Raw genomic sequence first — 15,170 nt, 5'->3', positions numbered from 1 at the left:
CCTAAATGCTGTAATTTTATTTCGAATTTAACTATTATGTTTATTCTTTTTTATTAAAAAAAAAGTTAGTATTTCATTTTAATTGAAATTTTTTTAATATAGATATGAGCTTGGACGGACGGGCTTGGGATTCCTTTTTTAGGTCCGAGCCCGTCCGAGCCCGAGCCCGACTCTAATTAGTGTGGGCTTGGGCTTGTCAGGTTTTATTAAAAGCCCGACAGGCCCGGCCCAATCCGGACCATACCGAGGTCTAGTTTCAAGTTGAGAATCAGAATCAAAGTCACATATAGTTCTCCCAAAAATATAGTTTTTTATATTCTTAATTCTAACTCTAATTATAAGTCTATGATCAAATGTTTACAAAAACTAAGCACACTGATCTAAGAAGGTAATTGAAAGTTGAAACAACATCAAATAGAATATAATGCTGAAGAGTTTTATTTTTTTAATTATACATTCTGGACACATACAAGTAATCATCCATTAACTACCAAGTAGCAATTTATTCACCAAAGATGACATTTTATTAAGCAGGCCATTCTCTAGTACACCCAACACAAGTTCCACATTCATCTGAAACGGCTCACAAGATCATTGCTCAGCCTGCACGATTCACATAATAATGATATTAGTTTTTAGCCGAGACGGAGTCTGCGGTGGAATAGGGGGAGTCACAGAGAGTCAGTTGACCCCTAATTCAGGGGAGTATTTTATACTGGCTGCCTCACTGGTTCTCCAGACCAACTATTTCATGTTATGATGTTCATTTAGGGATCTTGTCTTATGGCTTACCTGAAACCGCTTCTTGTAGTATGCAACAAGCTCTTTTGGATCTGTTTTGGTCTGCTTGTAAGCCCCAATCTTGTTGATCTCCTGCATGCATTTCATCAATGCTGAAGTCAGAAACCAACAACTGAAAACGCATCCAACCGCGACAATGACATACTCTTTTCAAAATCCTTGTTCATTAGATAATCAGTAATGAGTACTCATGTAAACTTATAGCTCCAACGTTCAGCTATGTAACAGCGAATGACTGCTCATAAGGTTTAACGAAACAAGAAAACTTCGTATATAAAACTCAACCAACATGAAGGTGCAGAATACTAAAACTGAGGTACAAGTAAAAACTGGAGTGTACAAAAGGGTTGTGAGTGAGAGTACAGATTTTTCCGAACTTCTATAATGAAAGCTTATAAACCCTGTAGAATAGAGCTTCGGCGAAGTCTGCATCTCGATCTACGAAGAAACTCCTGGAAAAAAAAAAGACTTTTTCTAGCCTCCCTAGCACTAACAAGCGTTCAGCCATTACTTGGTTATGTGAAGGCCTCTTGGCCATTATTCCCGTAACAAAAGCCAAGTCATTCTCCTTGTATTTTCTAACTTTTTCCAAACCAGAGCGTAAAGGCCAATCGGCCAATACGTTTGTACGTGTTCAAACCTCTCTTTTCTTTTGATTTCTGTCTCTTTTTTTTACCAAAAGAAATGCAATAGTCGATCTGCCATTAGGTAACGGTCGACCAACCATTACATATATTTCTTCTCTTTTTTTACTTTTTCTTTTTCCAATCCAAGAGGGTAAAAGCCGAGTTGTGGATATTTAGAAACAGCGCATACCTCAATCCATGCTGCAAGTTTAGGCCTGCCAGATGTGATGTCGTAGTTGTAAATCTCTGAGAAGTATATTTGCAATCTTTCAACAAATGGTATATATGCTATATCCGCCTAAAAAGAATAGTCATATTACCACAGGGTAAAAAAAAAAATGAGCAACTATAGTATGCATTTCTCAATCGCAAAACAAAGAATCCATCTTTTATGTGTTAAGACCAGAAGAAGAATCAAAAACAAAATTAAGAAAGGCTACTTACCAAACTGAACTGGCCACCAAGCAAGAATGGCCCATCATCAAATTTCTTAAGAGCATTTTCCAAGTAATCAAAAGCAGGACCTGAAGGCAAGTAATCAATACAAATAAGCAATAGTGCATATGCAGAAAGGAGAAAACTATCCATACAACAACAACAAAATCCCAGAACCGACCAGCTTCTTTTGTTGCATCTGCTCCCTTAAGTGAACCATACAAAGTTCCAACAAATTTATCAATGTAGGCAAACAACTCTTCAGCAAACCCTTTCTTAGCAGGATCCTGAAGTAAGTAACATCACATATATGTTTAATCAAACTTCCTATGCAGATCTCAAGTAGCTTTTACACGGAGTTCTGAAAGTCTTACATCGGGTAAAAGAGAGGGGCCTTCGAAGTTACTATCTACATATTTGATCAAATCAAGACTCTCCCCCATGATTTTGCCATTATGTTCCAAAGCAGGCACCTATAGAGAAGGAACATGCATTATCAAGTAGACAGAGTTTTAAACCTCTCCAATGGCTTATTCAATTAGTCCATTTCAAGAGCCTTAGAGAGTACTAAAGCATAATTCATCGCTACTAAAAAAAAAAAAAAACGGCCCGGTCGCACTACGCGTCCCCGCTGAGCGAGGGTCCGGGGAGAGGTCCCACCACAAGGGTGTACTGGGGCAAGCCTTCCCTGCCAATTTATTTGGCAAGAGGCCGCTCGTAAGACTCGAACCCGTGACCACAACAACGTTTACCATTGCGCCAAGGCTCGCCCTCAAATGAAAATCCAAATAATAAATAAAAGCAGACCTTATTGACAGAGTAAACTTTCTCCCCATACCAAGACGGTCTATTTTGAAGGTTGAGAGGAACTAGCTTGATTTTGTCTTGTAATCCCTACAATCGTCAAATCATAAATCATAAGAAAAAAAATGTTAAAAAAGAAAATAGAAAAGTGAAGAAGCCGACCTTGTAGTTCCTGGTGATCCACACTCTCTGTGCAAATGGACATGTATAGCATGTATACAGCCTTCAAATAGGGGCAAAAAACAAAAGTATAAGCATACACTAGACGCAATCGAATCTGAATTCTTATTTCTAAATAGATCAAAAAGCCAAAAAAGGTTCAATTAAGCAAAGAAACACTGACTTAATGGTTCCGTCGAAGAGAGGAGGCTGATCGGCGGTGGCATCCAAAGGCGGGGGCAAATTCTCTTGTACGCTCTTATCCAAACTTAAAATTTTCATAAAAGCAAGAAGAAAAATCAGAGATGAAAACAAAAATAGGCGCTAAAAGATGAAAAAAGGAATGAAGAATCTTACCTAGCCATTGTTGGTGTAGGTTAGTTGATCGGAGAAATGGTTCTGAACAAACGATTTAGGAGATGGTGATTTGATAGTGAAATAGTGTTGCAGAATGGAGAGTTGTCATTTATAGATTGTGTGAGAGTGTGTGTGATGTTTGCAGTGACGAAATCAGCCGTTATATCATCTTCTTCGTATATACCAGACTGACGGAATTTTTTTACGGTGATATCAAATAAGCTAAAAACGATTACATACTTTATCTTATGCACAGGCTTAACTTGCCAGCTGCTAGTTTATTTTGTTCACGAGCTTACTTATGAGCGGTTAGTTTCTTTTGTTCACGAATAGTTGTTTATTGAGTTTCTATTGAGCTTATTCACGAACCTATTCATGAACATTATAATCAAGATTATTTATGAACTTGTTCACGAGCCTATAATTGAGAGTGTTCAGGAACTTTCGAGTGGCTTGTTTATAAATTGAGTTGAGCTAAACCGAATTTTTATCAAGACGACCACTAGACCGCTTATGAGCGGCTCGGTTCATTTACAGCCCTAATGTTGACAAGTTACGACAATTTTAGACATTATAAAAAAATCTAAATATCGTATTCAAAAGTTCTGCATTAGTTGCATATTAATTGATTCAGAAATTAAGGTTTTTAGGTTTGAAAATGGACCCCCTTTAAGCTCGATAATGTTTGGATATTTTTTTTATCCAACATGTAGAGAATAAAATCCAGATAAGACGAGACTTATACTATGCCATGCCCCTGAGCTTCCATCACTGTTAAAAAACATTGTGTCTATTCCCCCGAACTTAGATAAAATGATTTATTGGTCATTTAGATTTGTTTAAAGAGATTTATTGACACCCTAAATTTTCTTGTAGTATTCTATTGATCTCGTAAATTTGTTGATTTAATTTTAACATATGATAAAATAAATATGTGTTGTATACGTTTCAAACCCAGTGATTATTCGGGTGCGAAAATATATCATATATTAATATAAACTATATCTTATAACTATTAGTTAACGTTTCCACGGTAATTTTTAATTTGCTAACCCGAACATCTTAATAGAGGTTTCTATTTAATTTTTCAGTCCTCTTAATTCTTTTAGCATTACTATTATTCTAGAGCTCTCTAATAGTTGGTGGGAATTTTGGACACATTTGTTGACTCTTCCATATTGTAAGTAGACACAATTCTTGGCATGATTAACACTCACGGTCATTATCAAAAAGAAAAAACACTCAAAGGGAAATGGGAAAGTGTAATAGGTAAATTATAAAATTTATCTAATTGATAGGCTCATTTATATATTTAGACTCGTTATATCATTCTTTACAAAATTATACATTTTTAAATTAGACTTTTCTAAAATACTCTTAGTATATATATATAATAACTTAACCATTTATTTATTTCTTCTTCTGTAAAGACTTATTCAAAAACTTGTGCGAATTCTTTGTTTCACCGCGAGTTATGTGTGCGAGTTATTGTTGCGATTTCTATGATAAAGGTCCGAAAGAAGGTAAGTCCCTAAGGTTATTTATGATATATTTTGTATTTTTGTTTTGTTGTTGGTTTAGGGTGTTTGGGTTCGATTAAAACTCCAAAAATCAGTCAATAGAGGTGCAAACTAACTTAAAATATACAAAACTAACCTATAAAAAAAATTATATATGAAACCGAAGTTGGAATGGAAAGGATGGGAAGTGGGATGAAAGAAATGGTTAAATGTTATATATATACTAAGAGTATTAAATCCAATTTGAAAATGTCTAGTTTTATAAAAGGTGATGCAATGAGCCTATCAATTGAACCAGTTTTATAATTTTTCCGAAATTAATGGTTTAATCCAACTATAACTCTTAATGCTTTTGCTAATCGATCAAATACAATTTTTAGGGCCATAATAGATACTAGTTTGATTCTTTTTTACCAAAAAAAAAATTATTTTGAAATTTTACCAAATATTTTTTTATCTCTTATTTAAAATTAAAAAGTAACTCCGCCTGTGAGGGTCACTTGGTGGCCTTTACAGCCGGTCCCAAGCCCGGACAAAGGAGGAGGGTTGCAGTAGGTTTGTGGCGGCCAGCGTAAAACTTAGCCACATCTTATGACATGAACCATAATATAAATACCGTTGGGGCGTTCCCTACTCAGCGACGCGCTGCACTTCCTAGACCCGGGTGTAGTGATAAATGTGCAAGGGTTGCTAGGTCGTCGCCCCGAAGCGGCGCGCCACCCCAGGACCCGGGGGTGGTGTCAAATATGCAAGGGTTGCGGGTAAATAAGCTAGTCCACGGTAATGGTAGGGGTAGGGGTAAGGGTAGTAGGTTACGCTTTGGGACATGGAACATAGGTTCTTTGACAGGAAGATTAGCTGAAATTGTAGATGTTATGAAGAGGAGGAGAATAAATATATTATGCCTACAAGAAACCAAGTGGGTTGGAGCCAAGGCTAGAGAGATAGCTCCTTGGGGTTATAAGCTTTGGTACTCAGGAAAGGATAAGGGTAGAAATGGAGTAGGTATTCTTATTGATAGGGAGTATATTGATGAGGTAGTAGCGGTGTCTAGGAAGAGCGATAGAATTATGAGTGTTAAGCTAGTGATAGGGGATGAGGTTGTGAATGTCATTAGTGCATATGCGCCACAAATAGGATTAGATGTGTCTATAAGACAAGCTTTTTGGGATGACTTAGAGGAAGTGGTGCAACAGGTTCCTAGGGATGAAAAAATGGTACTAGGGGGTGATCTCAATGGACACGTGGGTTCTAGGCGAGATGGGTTTGAGAGTGTTCATGGAGGGTATGGCTTTGGAGATAAGAATGAAGCAGGAAATGATATTTTGGGATTCGCATCAGCCTATGACTTGAGTATCATGAACACATGGTTTATGAAGAGAACATCCCACTTAGTGACTTATCGGAGTGGCGGTAATGCGAGCCAAATTGACTTCTTCTTAGTAAGGAGTGCTTGGAGAAAGAGTTATATTGATTGTAAGGTGATCCCTGGTGAGAGTACGACAACCCAACATAGAGTAGTGGTGCTAGATTTTCGAAGTAGGAAATGTATAAGAAAACAAACACCTCAAGTAGAGACTAAGATTAAGTGGTGGAAATTGCAAGGGGAGAATCAACAAAAATTTGTGGATGAGATGACCAAAAAAGATATTTGGACTTGCAATATGGATTCAGATATAGATTCGATATGGAATAAGATGGAGCATAGTATAAGGGAAGTAGCGAAGAAAGTTCTAGGGGAATCTAAAGGTAGCATGCCACCGGGTAAGGACACATCTTGGTGGACAGAAGAAGTACGACAAGCAGTAAAGAGTAAGAGAGAATCCTATAAACTATTGGGGAAATGTAGGAGTGACGAGAACTACGAAAAATACAAAGAGGCTAAAAGGGAAGTAAAGAAGGTCATACGAGATGCTAGAGCAAAGGTGAATCGGGATCTGTATACGAGATTGGATACGAAAGAAGGGGAAAGAGACATATATAGAATTGCTCGGATGAGAGATAGGAAGACGCGAGATCTCGGAAAAGTTAAATGTGTGAAGGATGTGGACCAGAAAGTCCTAGTTGGAGATAAGGATATCAAGGAACGATGGAGGTCCTATTTTGATGACTTATTTAATGGAGATCGCCAACAAGATGTTGGAGATATAAGTATCCATCACGATATGATAAATCATGAATGCCTGCGGAGAATTCAAAAGGGTGAAGTCAAAATGACATTAAGTAAGATGAAGTTGAAGAAAGCAGTAGGACCTGATGGCATCCCTATTGAGATTTGGAGATGTTTGGGAGAAAGAGGAATCGAATGGTTGACGACGTTCTTCAACAAAATTTGGAGAAACAATAAGATGCCATCAGAATGGAGGAAAAGTACCTTAATCCCTTTGTATAAGAACAAAGGCGATGTCCAAGATTGTGCCAACTATCGGGGAATCAAATTAATGAGTCACACTATGAAACTTTGGGAGCGAGTGATTGAACAAAGGCTAAGGAGGACGGTGAAGATCTCGGAAAACCAGTTTGGCTTTATGCCGGGAAGATCAACTATGGAAGCCATCCATCTAATGAGACAATTAATGGAGCACTATCGAAATAAGAAGAAAGACTTGCATATGGTTTTCATTGACTTGGAGAAAGCATATGATAAGGTACCAAGGGAAGTACTTTGGTGGGCCTTGACAAGGAAAGGCATTTCGCGGAAATATATTGACATCATAAAGGACATGTATGAGGGAGTATGCACGAGTGTACGTACTAGTGTTGGGAAGACTGAAGAGTTTCCTATTACGATTGGAGTGCATCAAGGTTCCGCACTAAGCCCATTTCTTTTTGCCATCGTTATGGATGAACTAACAAGTTCACTTCAACATGGTATACCATGGTGCATGCTGTTTGCAGATGATATTGTGTTGGTTGATGAGACGAAAGAAGGAGTGGAGATGAAGTTGGAACTATGGAGGCAAACTCTAGAATCTAGAGGCTTTAAGTTGAGTCGAAGTAAGACAGAATATTTGGAGTGTAAGTTTAGCGGCCGTAGGAGTAGGGAGGCAGGGACAATCACCCTAGATGGGAGAGTTGTTCAGGCCTCGGATTGCTTCCGGTATTTAGGATCTATTATCCAAACGGATGGAGAAGTAGATGGAGATGTTGCTCATAGGATTAAAGCTGGTTGGTCGAAGTGGAAGAGTGTTACGGGTTTCCTTTGTGATCCCGGCATGCCTAATAGATTGAAGGGAAAATTCTACCGGACGGCAATTAGACCAGCATTGTTATATGGTATGGAGTGTTGGGCAGTGAAACACTGCCACATCCATAAGATGTCGGTGGCGGAGATGCGTATGTTGAGATGGATGTGTGGTCACACGAGAAAGGACCGGGTGCGTAATGAAATAATTAGGACAAAAGTAGGGGTCACATCTATTGAAAATAAAATGAGAGAAAACCGACTAAGGTGGTTTGGCCATGTGAGACGTAGAGCGCTTGATGCGCCGGTTAGGAGAACCGAAGAGTGGCAAAGGGATGTAGTGGTGAGGGGTAGGGGAAGACCTAAGCAAACTTGGAGGAGGGTGATCGAGAGTGATATGAGTTTATTGGGAATTGAGGAAAATATGGTAGTGGATAGGACGAAGTGGAGGGAGCGAATCTGTGTCGCTGACACGACTTGATTTTCACGGTTTTATATGATGGTTCATGTTAACCGACCCCGAATCATTTCGGGACTAAGGCTTTGTTGTTGTTGTTGTATTTAAAATTAAAAAGTCAAAATTAGTTCCAAAAAATAGAAACAAACACACTTAATGTTTTTGTTGGAAATCCTATTTTACATGGAATTCAATTCAATTGAATTTTTTTTTTAATATAAGCCATCATCTCAAATAGCAATTGAATTCCTTTATATTAAAAATATTTTCCAAATTTAGCAAATGATTTGGTAAATACATTAAATTCCAGTAAGGAAATTTATTTTTATTTTTTTGCATGAAATTTACTCCAAACAAGAGGTGGATATATATGTGTGAATTTCCTAATTAGATTGCATGATACCCAATATCAATGGTTAAGAGTGAAAAGTCCTCTTACCAAAACTAAACTAGCCAACTAAAAAGGTTCCATTACCAAAATTCCCAAGGGTTACTATATGCGTTAAAACAACAAAAAGTAGCTTAAGAAAACAAAATGTAAAATCTTATTTTGACATCAAAATGTCTTTTTCACATGAAGAAAAAAAAAATCAGTTGTGTGTGGAAACCAACCAAATCACCATAAGAAAGTGACAAAAACAACCACTTTCTTCATTGAATAAAAGATCATTATTGTTGCTTCTGTACTGGATTACAGATCTATCATCTTCAGCTGCTTCTATAACTAGTCAGATTTCTTCAAAAGACTCAGTATTACACCTGCACTAAGACTTGTTGCTACAACACCAAGAGACGCCTCGGTCGATACATGAATCCCTGCATTAAGGATTAACAAGTCTCGTGTTGGTCCATTTATCGACAAGTGAATACGATGTGGATACATTAATGGGTTTGAAAATGCCTACCGAAGTAATCCAGGATCATCTTACATCCAATGAACCCTAGAACAACAGCTATGGACGGCTGAGAAAGGAGAAACCGATTAATCCAACTCAGCTTTTCAGTAAATTTTCAGTATAAAAGTTTACAGTTCAGGGTTTTTTATAGTCACAATATGATGATGATAATATAGGGGATTATAATTGGAAACAATGGTATAAAGTAGTAACTATTGTAATTAAAGAAATTTGATTACCTGTAAATACTCCAACTCTGCCATACCCTCAGAAATAAGCGTGTAAAGTGACCTCAGACCTACATTAGACAGAGAATAGGATTGTCAATTTCTTACACGACAACACGAATTACAGAGAAATCCTGCTTGACACGTCTCATTTAACAAGATTATCATATTTGTGTCATTTCTATTCAATCCTATATAATCATGTAGAATATATTGATCATATAACAGATTCTAACACAATAACCCATTTTGACACCCTTATAGAGATGGGAACGATTAGCCTCTACCTAGAATTACTTTTGTTCCACAGCACCTCCTCCATACAAGGCAAATGCATTTGTGACTTTGTCATCAATATAGAAGAATCAATGATGAAAGACCGAATTTCAGTACAATAATAATAAAGCTAAAAACAGGCGAAAAGCTTAGAGCTCAAAATTTAGCTAATTAAACAGAATATGTTACCTAGGATGGCAAAGAGATTGGAAGAGAACACTATGAAAGGGTCCCGCGTAACACCGAAAACTGCTGGTATTGAATCGACCTATAAGAATTGTGTCAATTGACATTATATTAGCAATATCAGGTGAAAGAACAAATTCATGTACTTTTCTGTTTATCACATGAATGAAGAGCAAGGACAAAAAAAACCTACTGCAAATGCTATATCACTGAGCTCAATAACAGCTACTGTCAAAAGTAAAGGCGTGGCCTGTCCAAAATGGTCGATGCCTGTTAGAAATGAAGCATACATCTTAGCAGACAAATAATATTGGTATGCTAGATCACGATCCATTGATTTTAGTGAAGGCTAGGGTAACATGTTGAACAACTCATAAGGTATATGAATGACTTACTTTCCAAACACCATCTTGATTTGTTATAAAACGATTGCCGTCGTAATTAGCTGCAACGAAAGGAGATAGATGAAAGAAGAATCTCAAGCATACCCAAAATGACAAATATTAGATAGTAAGTCAGATCAATGCCTGGGCATTTCAATGGCTTCTTTCTTTCTAAACTGTTCTTTGACTTCTTTTTTATTGTCTCAGGGAGGCATAATAGTTATCAGGCTATATCCAAGGTGGTTGCTTTCTTATCCTACAGAAATACCAATACAAATGGTGTATGAATGTAAAAACTCAAATACAAGCATACCGATTTCCAATTCGCAGCTTCATCAATGTAGAATCAAAATCTACCAAGTGAGACTGTTTTTCAAGGCTATTTTCTTTCATTGGCGAAATTGAAATTAATTCTAGCTGTGTTCAACTAATTGATCTTCCTACTTACATAGGCATCGGACTACTTTTTTATCAATGGGGTTTGACCTGAATTGTGACCTATATTTCTCGAGAAATAATCTATTACTGCAAAGCTCTATAATACTAAAAACATTTCCATCAAGCAATCCAACTCGTGCATGTCCATAAGAAATATAAAAACCTGAACAAACATATTGCAAAAATTACGTAGAAATATTTGTAGAGGCAGTATATTACATGTGACAGGAATGTATCTCTGGCAGGTCTTCACCAGAAAGTTGTCAGATAGATCAGAGTCATCCTCTTCACTGGCAAATAGCTGAAACAACATAGAAGGTTCGTCATGCATGAGAAGAAAAACCAGTAAAAATCACCATACGCACAAACAAAGTATATAACGTTGCTTGGTGATGATTATAATGATATTCATCCTAATAATAATAACAATCTAAGAATGACATGAAGTTCCGTCAATAGATTAAGCATCCAAAACTTCAAAAATCCGAGCCAATCTTGTTTCTCCCTGTTTTGGGGTACTTTCAATTTGAAAGGCAAATTAATGTGATTTCCAGACCCAAAGCTGAGGCTGCGAATCAAACGAAATAAAACTAACTGATTCAATCTTATCACATTCTTAATCTTTAGAAGGGCCATATCATATATGGTCTAACTGCCTAGCATGTTACCATAGCAAAAAAATAAAAAAAATAAAACTATTATATAGAACAACCTTTTAAACCCAAACCAAAAGTAACTATGAAGAATTGTAATCTATTAGTACTTCTTCATTCTAAAAAAAAGGACCTTGAAAGATGAGTACAACAGTATTGCAGCCAGCCCCAAGTTGACAGCTTCGAACCTCTAAGACAAGGAAACAAGGAAGAAAAGTGATTCTATCTAGTGGGTGTTCAAACAAATGGTAACAATATATAGACAAAAATATTAGGAGCTTGCCTACCTGGAGAGTAGCTGTTCCAAGCAGTATCAATGACAAACGAAAGATGATTGCACCCGCAATACCATAAGAAAGTACCCGATTCTATAGTTCCAACACACAAAATTTTAAATCACCACATGCCCAAAAATTACATATTTTTAGCACAAGATATAGTATTACAACAATATAACTTGACAACCTAAGGACAAGCAAATTGAATAGCCACTATGTTCATTTAGCAAATAGTAGGCTCATAAAGCACACACCTGATACATGAGTGGCACCTTGAAATATTTGAAAACCAGTACAAAGACAAATAGATTGTCCACTGACAAACTCTGCTCCAATATATACCTGAAAGAATCCATGATAAATCATGGTGGAAAAAATGAAGCTTAAAAGTAATGTTGGAAAAAGGTAGCAAAATGCAGGGTTTCAGACAGACAATTCAAATAACATAAAAAATACAGAGAACAAAGATTTAGAAAATGTAAGCTGAAAGTTACTAATTTATTCTTTGGGAAGCTAAGTAAAATATTCCCATCCATTATGTAATGACAATAGAAAGCAGCCAGGAAATGAATCCGAGAAAATGTAAAACCACAAGCTAAAAGTTAGCATAACCCATATTAGGAATATAGCATCCTTGCATAAGCTAAGTCAATATCCATGAATGCCGATTCAAATATTTTTTTTTAAAAATCCTTCATAGATAAATTGACTACAGCATAAAAAAGTCCCTTTCAGATTCTGTTTTCGTGAGCAGGGCTATCAGTTTCTCCGACACAATTTACACAGACAATACATGTGGAACATATATATTACATAACATGATTTTGACATCCTTATTCTGAGTTCAATTAGCATACCCAGCAAAAAACTCAGATGCTTTACCAACTCCATCTTTCAAACCGATACCAATGCCAAACGCCACAGCAGCGCCAACCTGTAAGAATCAATGACTACATTGACCTTAATTAATAGAATGGCACAGTGAATAGCCTCAGACGCCAAAATCGCAATAGGCTGCAAGCTACTCACACATAAAGCAACAGTTCTAATAGAGGTTGAATAATTTTCATGTTCCTGAGCGTTATCCTCCGGTTTATCCACTGAAGAAGCTTCATCATGTGTACGAGGACTGCTTCCCGCAGCTTCTACAGATCAATTCAGCGCAAAAATCCGCAATGTCAAATAAAAAAGGGAAGCTATCCACTGTAGAGTCGGAAGAATATAAGTTAAACATGCAAACATTAACCTGAGGTTGATAAATCAGCATCCGGTTTAGCACCTCTAGAACAAGCAATTGGATAATACTCGTAAGGAAATCTACGACTGCCTGCAATCCGATAATTAAAAACTCGTACGAATCAGTAGCAATGGTTATGAAGTGAAAATCAAAACATAAAAGGATGAAGAGAGAAAGACCTGTTTGGGAAGAAGGAAGGAAGTGAAGTCCGGTCGATTTGGAAGGTCGAAGTGGAGTTGGAATTGAAATTGAAATTGATGAAACCCTAACGGAGAGAGGATGAAAATTGAGAGGAGGTTGAATGGTACTGTGGAAGACAGAAGCCAATCCCATAGCTTCAAGGTAAGGAAAAGAAATTGGAAGAGAAAGAGGATTGAAAGAGAATTATGAATTATATCTTATCCACCATGGAAGCTCTTGGCTGGCAAACAATGGAATTTGAAGACGATTTTCTTTTCAAATACTAGAAAATTAAAAACAAATATCAAATAACGCTCTTAGTATTTTTAAATTTTATACATTTACCTTCGAATTAAGGTCATACGAGATGCTAGAGCAAAGATGAATCGGGATCTGTATACAAGATTGGATACGAAAGAAGGGGAAAGAGACATATATAGAATTGCTCGGATGAGAGATAGGAAGACGCGAGATCTCGGAAAAGTTAAATGTGTGAAGGATGTGGACCAGAAAGTCCTAGTTGGAGATAAGGATATCAAGGAACGATGGAGGTCCTATTTTGATGACTTATTTAATGGAGATCGCCAACAAGATGTTGGAGATATAAGTATCCATCACGATATGATAAATCATGAATGCCTGCGGAGAATTCAAAAGGGTGAAGTCAAAATGACATTAAGTAAGATGAAGTTGAAGAAAGCAGTAGGACCTGATGGCATCCCTATTGAGATTTGGAGATGTTTGGGAGAAAGAGGAATCGAATGGTTGACGACGTTCTTCAACAAAATTTGGAGAAACAATAAGATGCCATCAGAATGGAGGAAAAGTACCTTAATCCCTTTGTATAAGAACAAAGGCGATGTCCAAGATTGTGCCAACTATCGGGGAATCAAATTAATGAGTCACACTATGAAACTTTGGGAGCGAGTGATTGAACAAAGGCTAAGGAGGACGGTGAAGATCTCGGAAAACCAGTTTGGCTTTATGCCGGGAAGATCAACTATGGAAGCCATCCATCTAATGAGACAATTAATGGAGCACTATCGAAATAAGAAGAAAGACTTGCATATGGTTTTCATTGACTTGGAGAAAGCATATGATAAGGTACCAAGGGAAGTACTTTGGTGGGCCTTGACAAGGAAAGGCATTTCGCGGAAATATATTGACATCATAAAGGACATGTATGAGGGAGTATGCACGAGTGTACGTACTAGTGTTGGGAAGACTGAAGAGTTTCCTATTACGATTGGAGTGCATCAAGGTTCCGCACTAAGCCCATTTCTTTTTGCCATCGTTATGGATGAACTAACAAGTTCACTTCAACATGGTATACCATGGTGCATGCTGTTTGCAGATGATATTGTGTTGGTTGATGAGACGAAAGAAGGAGTGGAGATGAAGTTGGAACTATGGAGGCAAACTCTAGAATCTAGAGGCTTTAAGTTGAGTCGAAGTAAGACAGAATATTTGGAGTGTAAGTTTAGCGGCCGTAGGAGTAGGGAGGCAGGGACAATCACCCTAGATGGGAGAGTTGTTCAGGCCTCGGATTGCTTCCGGTATTTAGGATCTATTATCCAAACGGATGGAGAAGTAGATGGAGATGTTGCTCATAGGATTAAAGCTGGTTGGTCGAAGTGGAAGAGTGCTACGGGTTTCCTTTGTGATCCCGGCATGCCTAATAGATTGAAGGGAAAATTCTACCGGACGGCAATTAGACCAGCATTGTTATATGGTACGGAGTGTTGGGCAGTGAAACACTGCCACATCCATAAGATGTCGGTGGCGGAGATGCGTATGTTGAGATGGATGTGTGGTCACACGAGAAAGGACCGGGTGTGTAATGAAATAATTAGGACAAAAGTAGGGGTCACATCTATTGAGAATAAAATGAGAGAAAACCGACTAAGGTGGTTTGGCCATGTGAGACGTAGAGCGCTTGATGCGCCGGTTAGGAGAACCGAAGAGTGGCAAAGGGATGTAGTGGTGAGGGGTAGGGGAAGACCTAAGCAAACTTGGAGGAGGGTGATCGAGAGTGATATGAGTTTATTGGGAATTGAGGAAAATATGGTAGTG

At 37.6% G+C, this 15,170-nt stretch overlaps 2 protein-coding genes across 5 annotated transcripts; both read right to left on the bottom strand.

Moving 5' to 3' along the window:
* Positions 1-415: 415 nt before the first annotated feature.
* Positions 416-3,380, bottom strand: LOC136209694 (glutathione S-transferase L3-like). 2 transcript variants are annotated; one of them, XM_066001257.1, is made up of 10 exons: positions 3,183-3,380; positions 3,010-3,093; positions 2,829-2,889; positions 2,670-2,756; positions 2,237-2,335; positions 2,044-2,149; positions 1,872-1,951; positions 1,618-1,725; positions 793-873; positions 416-603 (listed from the first exon to the last, which is right to left on the bottom strand). In XM_066001257.1, the coding sequence occupies exons 1-10, from the start codon at positions 3,188-3,190 to the stop codon at positions 592-594; spliced, it is 726 nt and encodes a 241-aa protein (XP_065857329.1). In that variant the 5' UTR covers positions 3,191-3,380; the 3' UTR covers positions 416-591. The 2 variants fall into 2 exon arrangements, with proteins under 2 accessions (XP_065857329.1, XP_065857328.1); XM_066001256.1 differs by lacking the exon at positions 3,183-3,380 and having other exon boundaries at positions 3,010-3,107.
* Positions 3,381-8,865: 5,485 nt separating this feature from the next.
* LOC136209602 (thylakoid membrane protein TERC, chloroplastic) lies at positions 8,866-13,361 on the bottom strand. Of its 3 annotated transcripts, none has more exons than XM_066001117.1 (14): positions 13,097-13,360; positions 12,927-13,007; positions 12,710-12,825; positions 12,538-12,614; positions 11,935-12,022; positions 11,690-11,770; positions 11,536-11,592; positions 10,969-11,050; positions 10,324-10,373; positions 10,122-10,178; positions 9,932-10,010; positions 9,479-9,537; positions 9,249-9,306; positions 8,866-9,159 (listed from the first exon to the last, which is right to left on the bottom strand). In XM_066001117.1, the coding sequence occupies exons 1-14, from the start codon at positions 13,248-13,250 to the stop codon at positions 9,068-9,070; spliced, it is 1,131 nt and encodes a 376-aa protein (XP_065857189.1). In that variant the 5' UTR covers positions 13,251-13,360; the 3' UTR covers positions 8,866-9,067. The 3 variants fall into 3 exon arrangements, with proteins under 3 accessions (XP_065857189.1, XP_065857190.1, XP_065857191.1); XM_066001118.1 differs by having other exon boundaries at positions 12,710-12,822; XM_066001119.1 differs by lacking the exon at positions 11,536-11,592 and having other exon boundaries at positions 13,097-13,361.
* Between the last annotated feature and the right edge of the window lie 1,809 nt (positions 13,362-15,170).

This window comes from Euphorbia lathyris, chromosome 10 (assembly GCF_963576675.1).
Source record: "Euphorbia lathyris chromosome 10, ddEupLath1.1, whole genome shotgun sequence".
Classification (NCBI taxonomy): Eukaryota; Viridiplantae; Streptophyta; class Magnoliopsida; order Malpighiales; family Euphorbiaceae; genus Euphorbia; species Euphorbia lathyris.
The sequence above is the reverse complement of the archived record's forward strand: the minus strand, read 5'-3'. Positions and strand labels throughout refer to the sequence as shown.

Coding starts and splice junctions, on each gene's coding strand:
- LOC136209602 (XM_066001117.1), bottom strand. CDS start 13,250: ATGGGATTGGCTTCTGTCTTCCACAGTACCATTCAACCTCCTCTCAAT. Junction 12,023..12,537: donor GCATCTGAGTTTTTTGCTGG/GTATGCTAATTG, acceptor GGATTCTTTCAG/GTATATATTGGAGCAGAGTT. Junction 9,307..9,478: donor CAGAGTTGGAGTATTTACAG/GTAATCAAATTT, acceptor CTCCTTTCTCAG/CCGTCCATAGCTGTTGTTCT.
- LOC136209694 (XM_066001256.1), bottom strand. CDS start 3,107: ATGAAAATTTTAAGTTTGGATAAGAGCGTACAAGAGAATTTGCCCCCG. Junction 2,150..2,236: donor GCCCCTCTCTTTTACCCGAT/GTAAGACTTTCA, acceptor TACTTACTTCAG/GATCCTGCTAAGAAAGGGTT. Junction 1,952..2,043: donor AGATGCAACAAAAGAAGCTG/GTCGGTTCTGGG, acceptor ACTTGCCTTCAG/GTCCTGCTTTTGATTACTTG.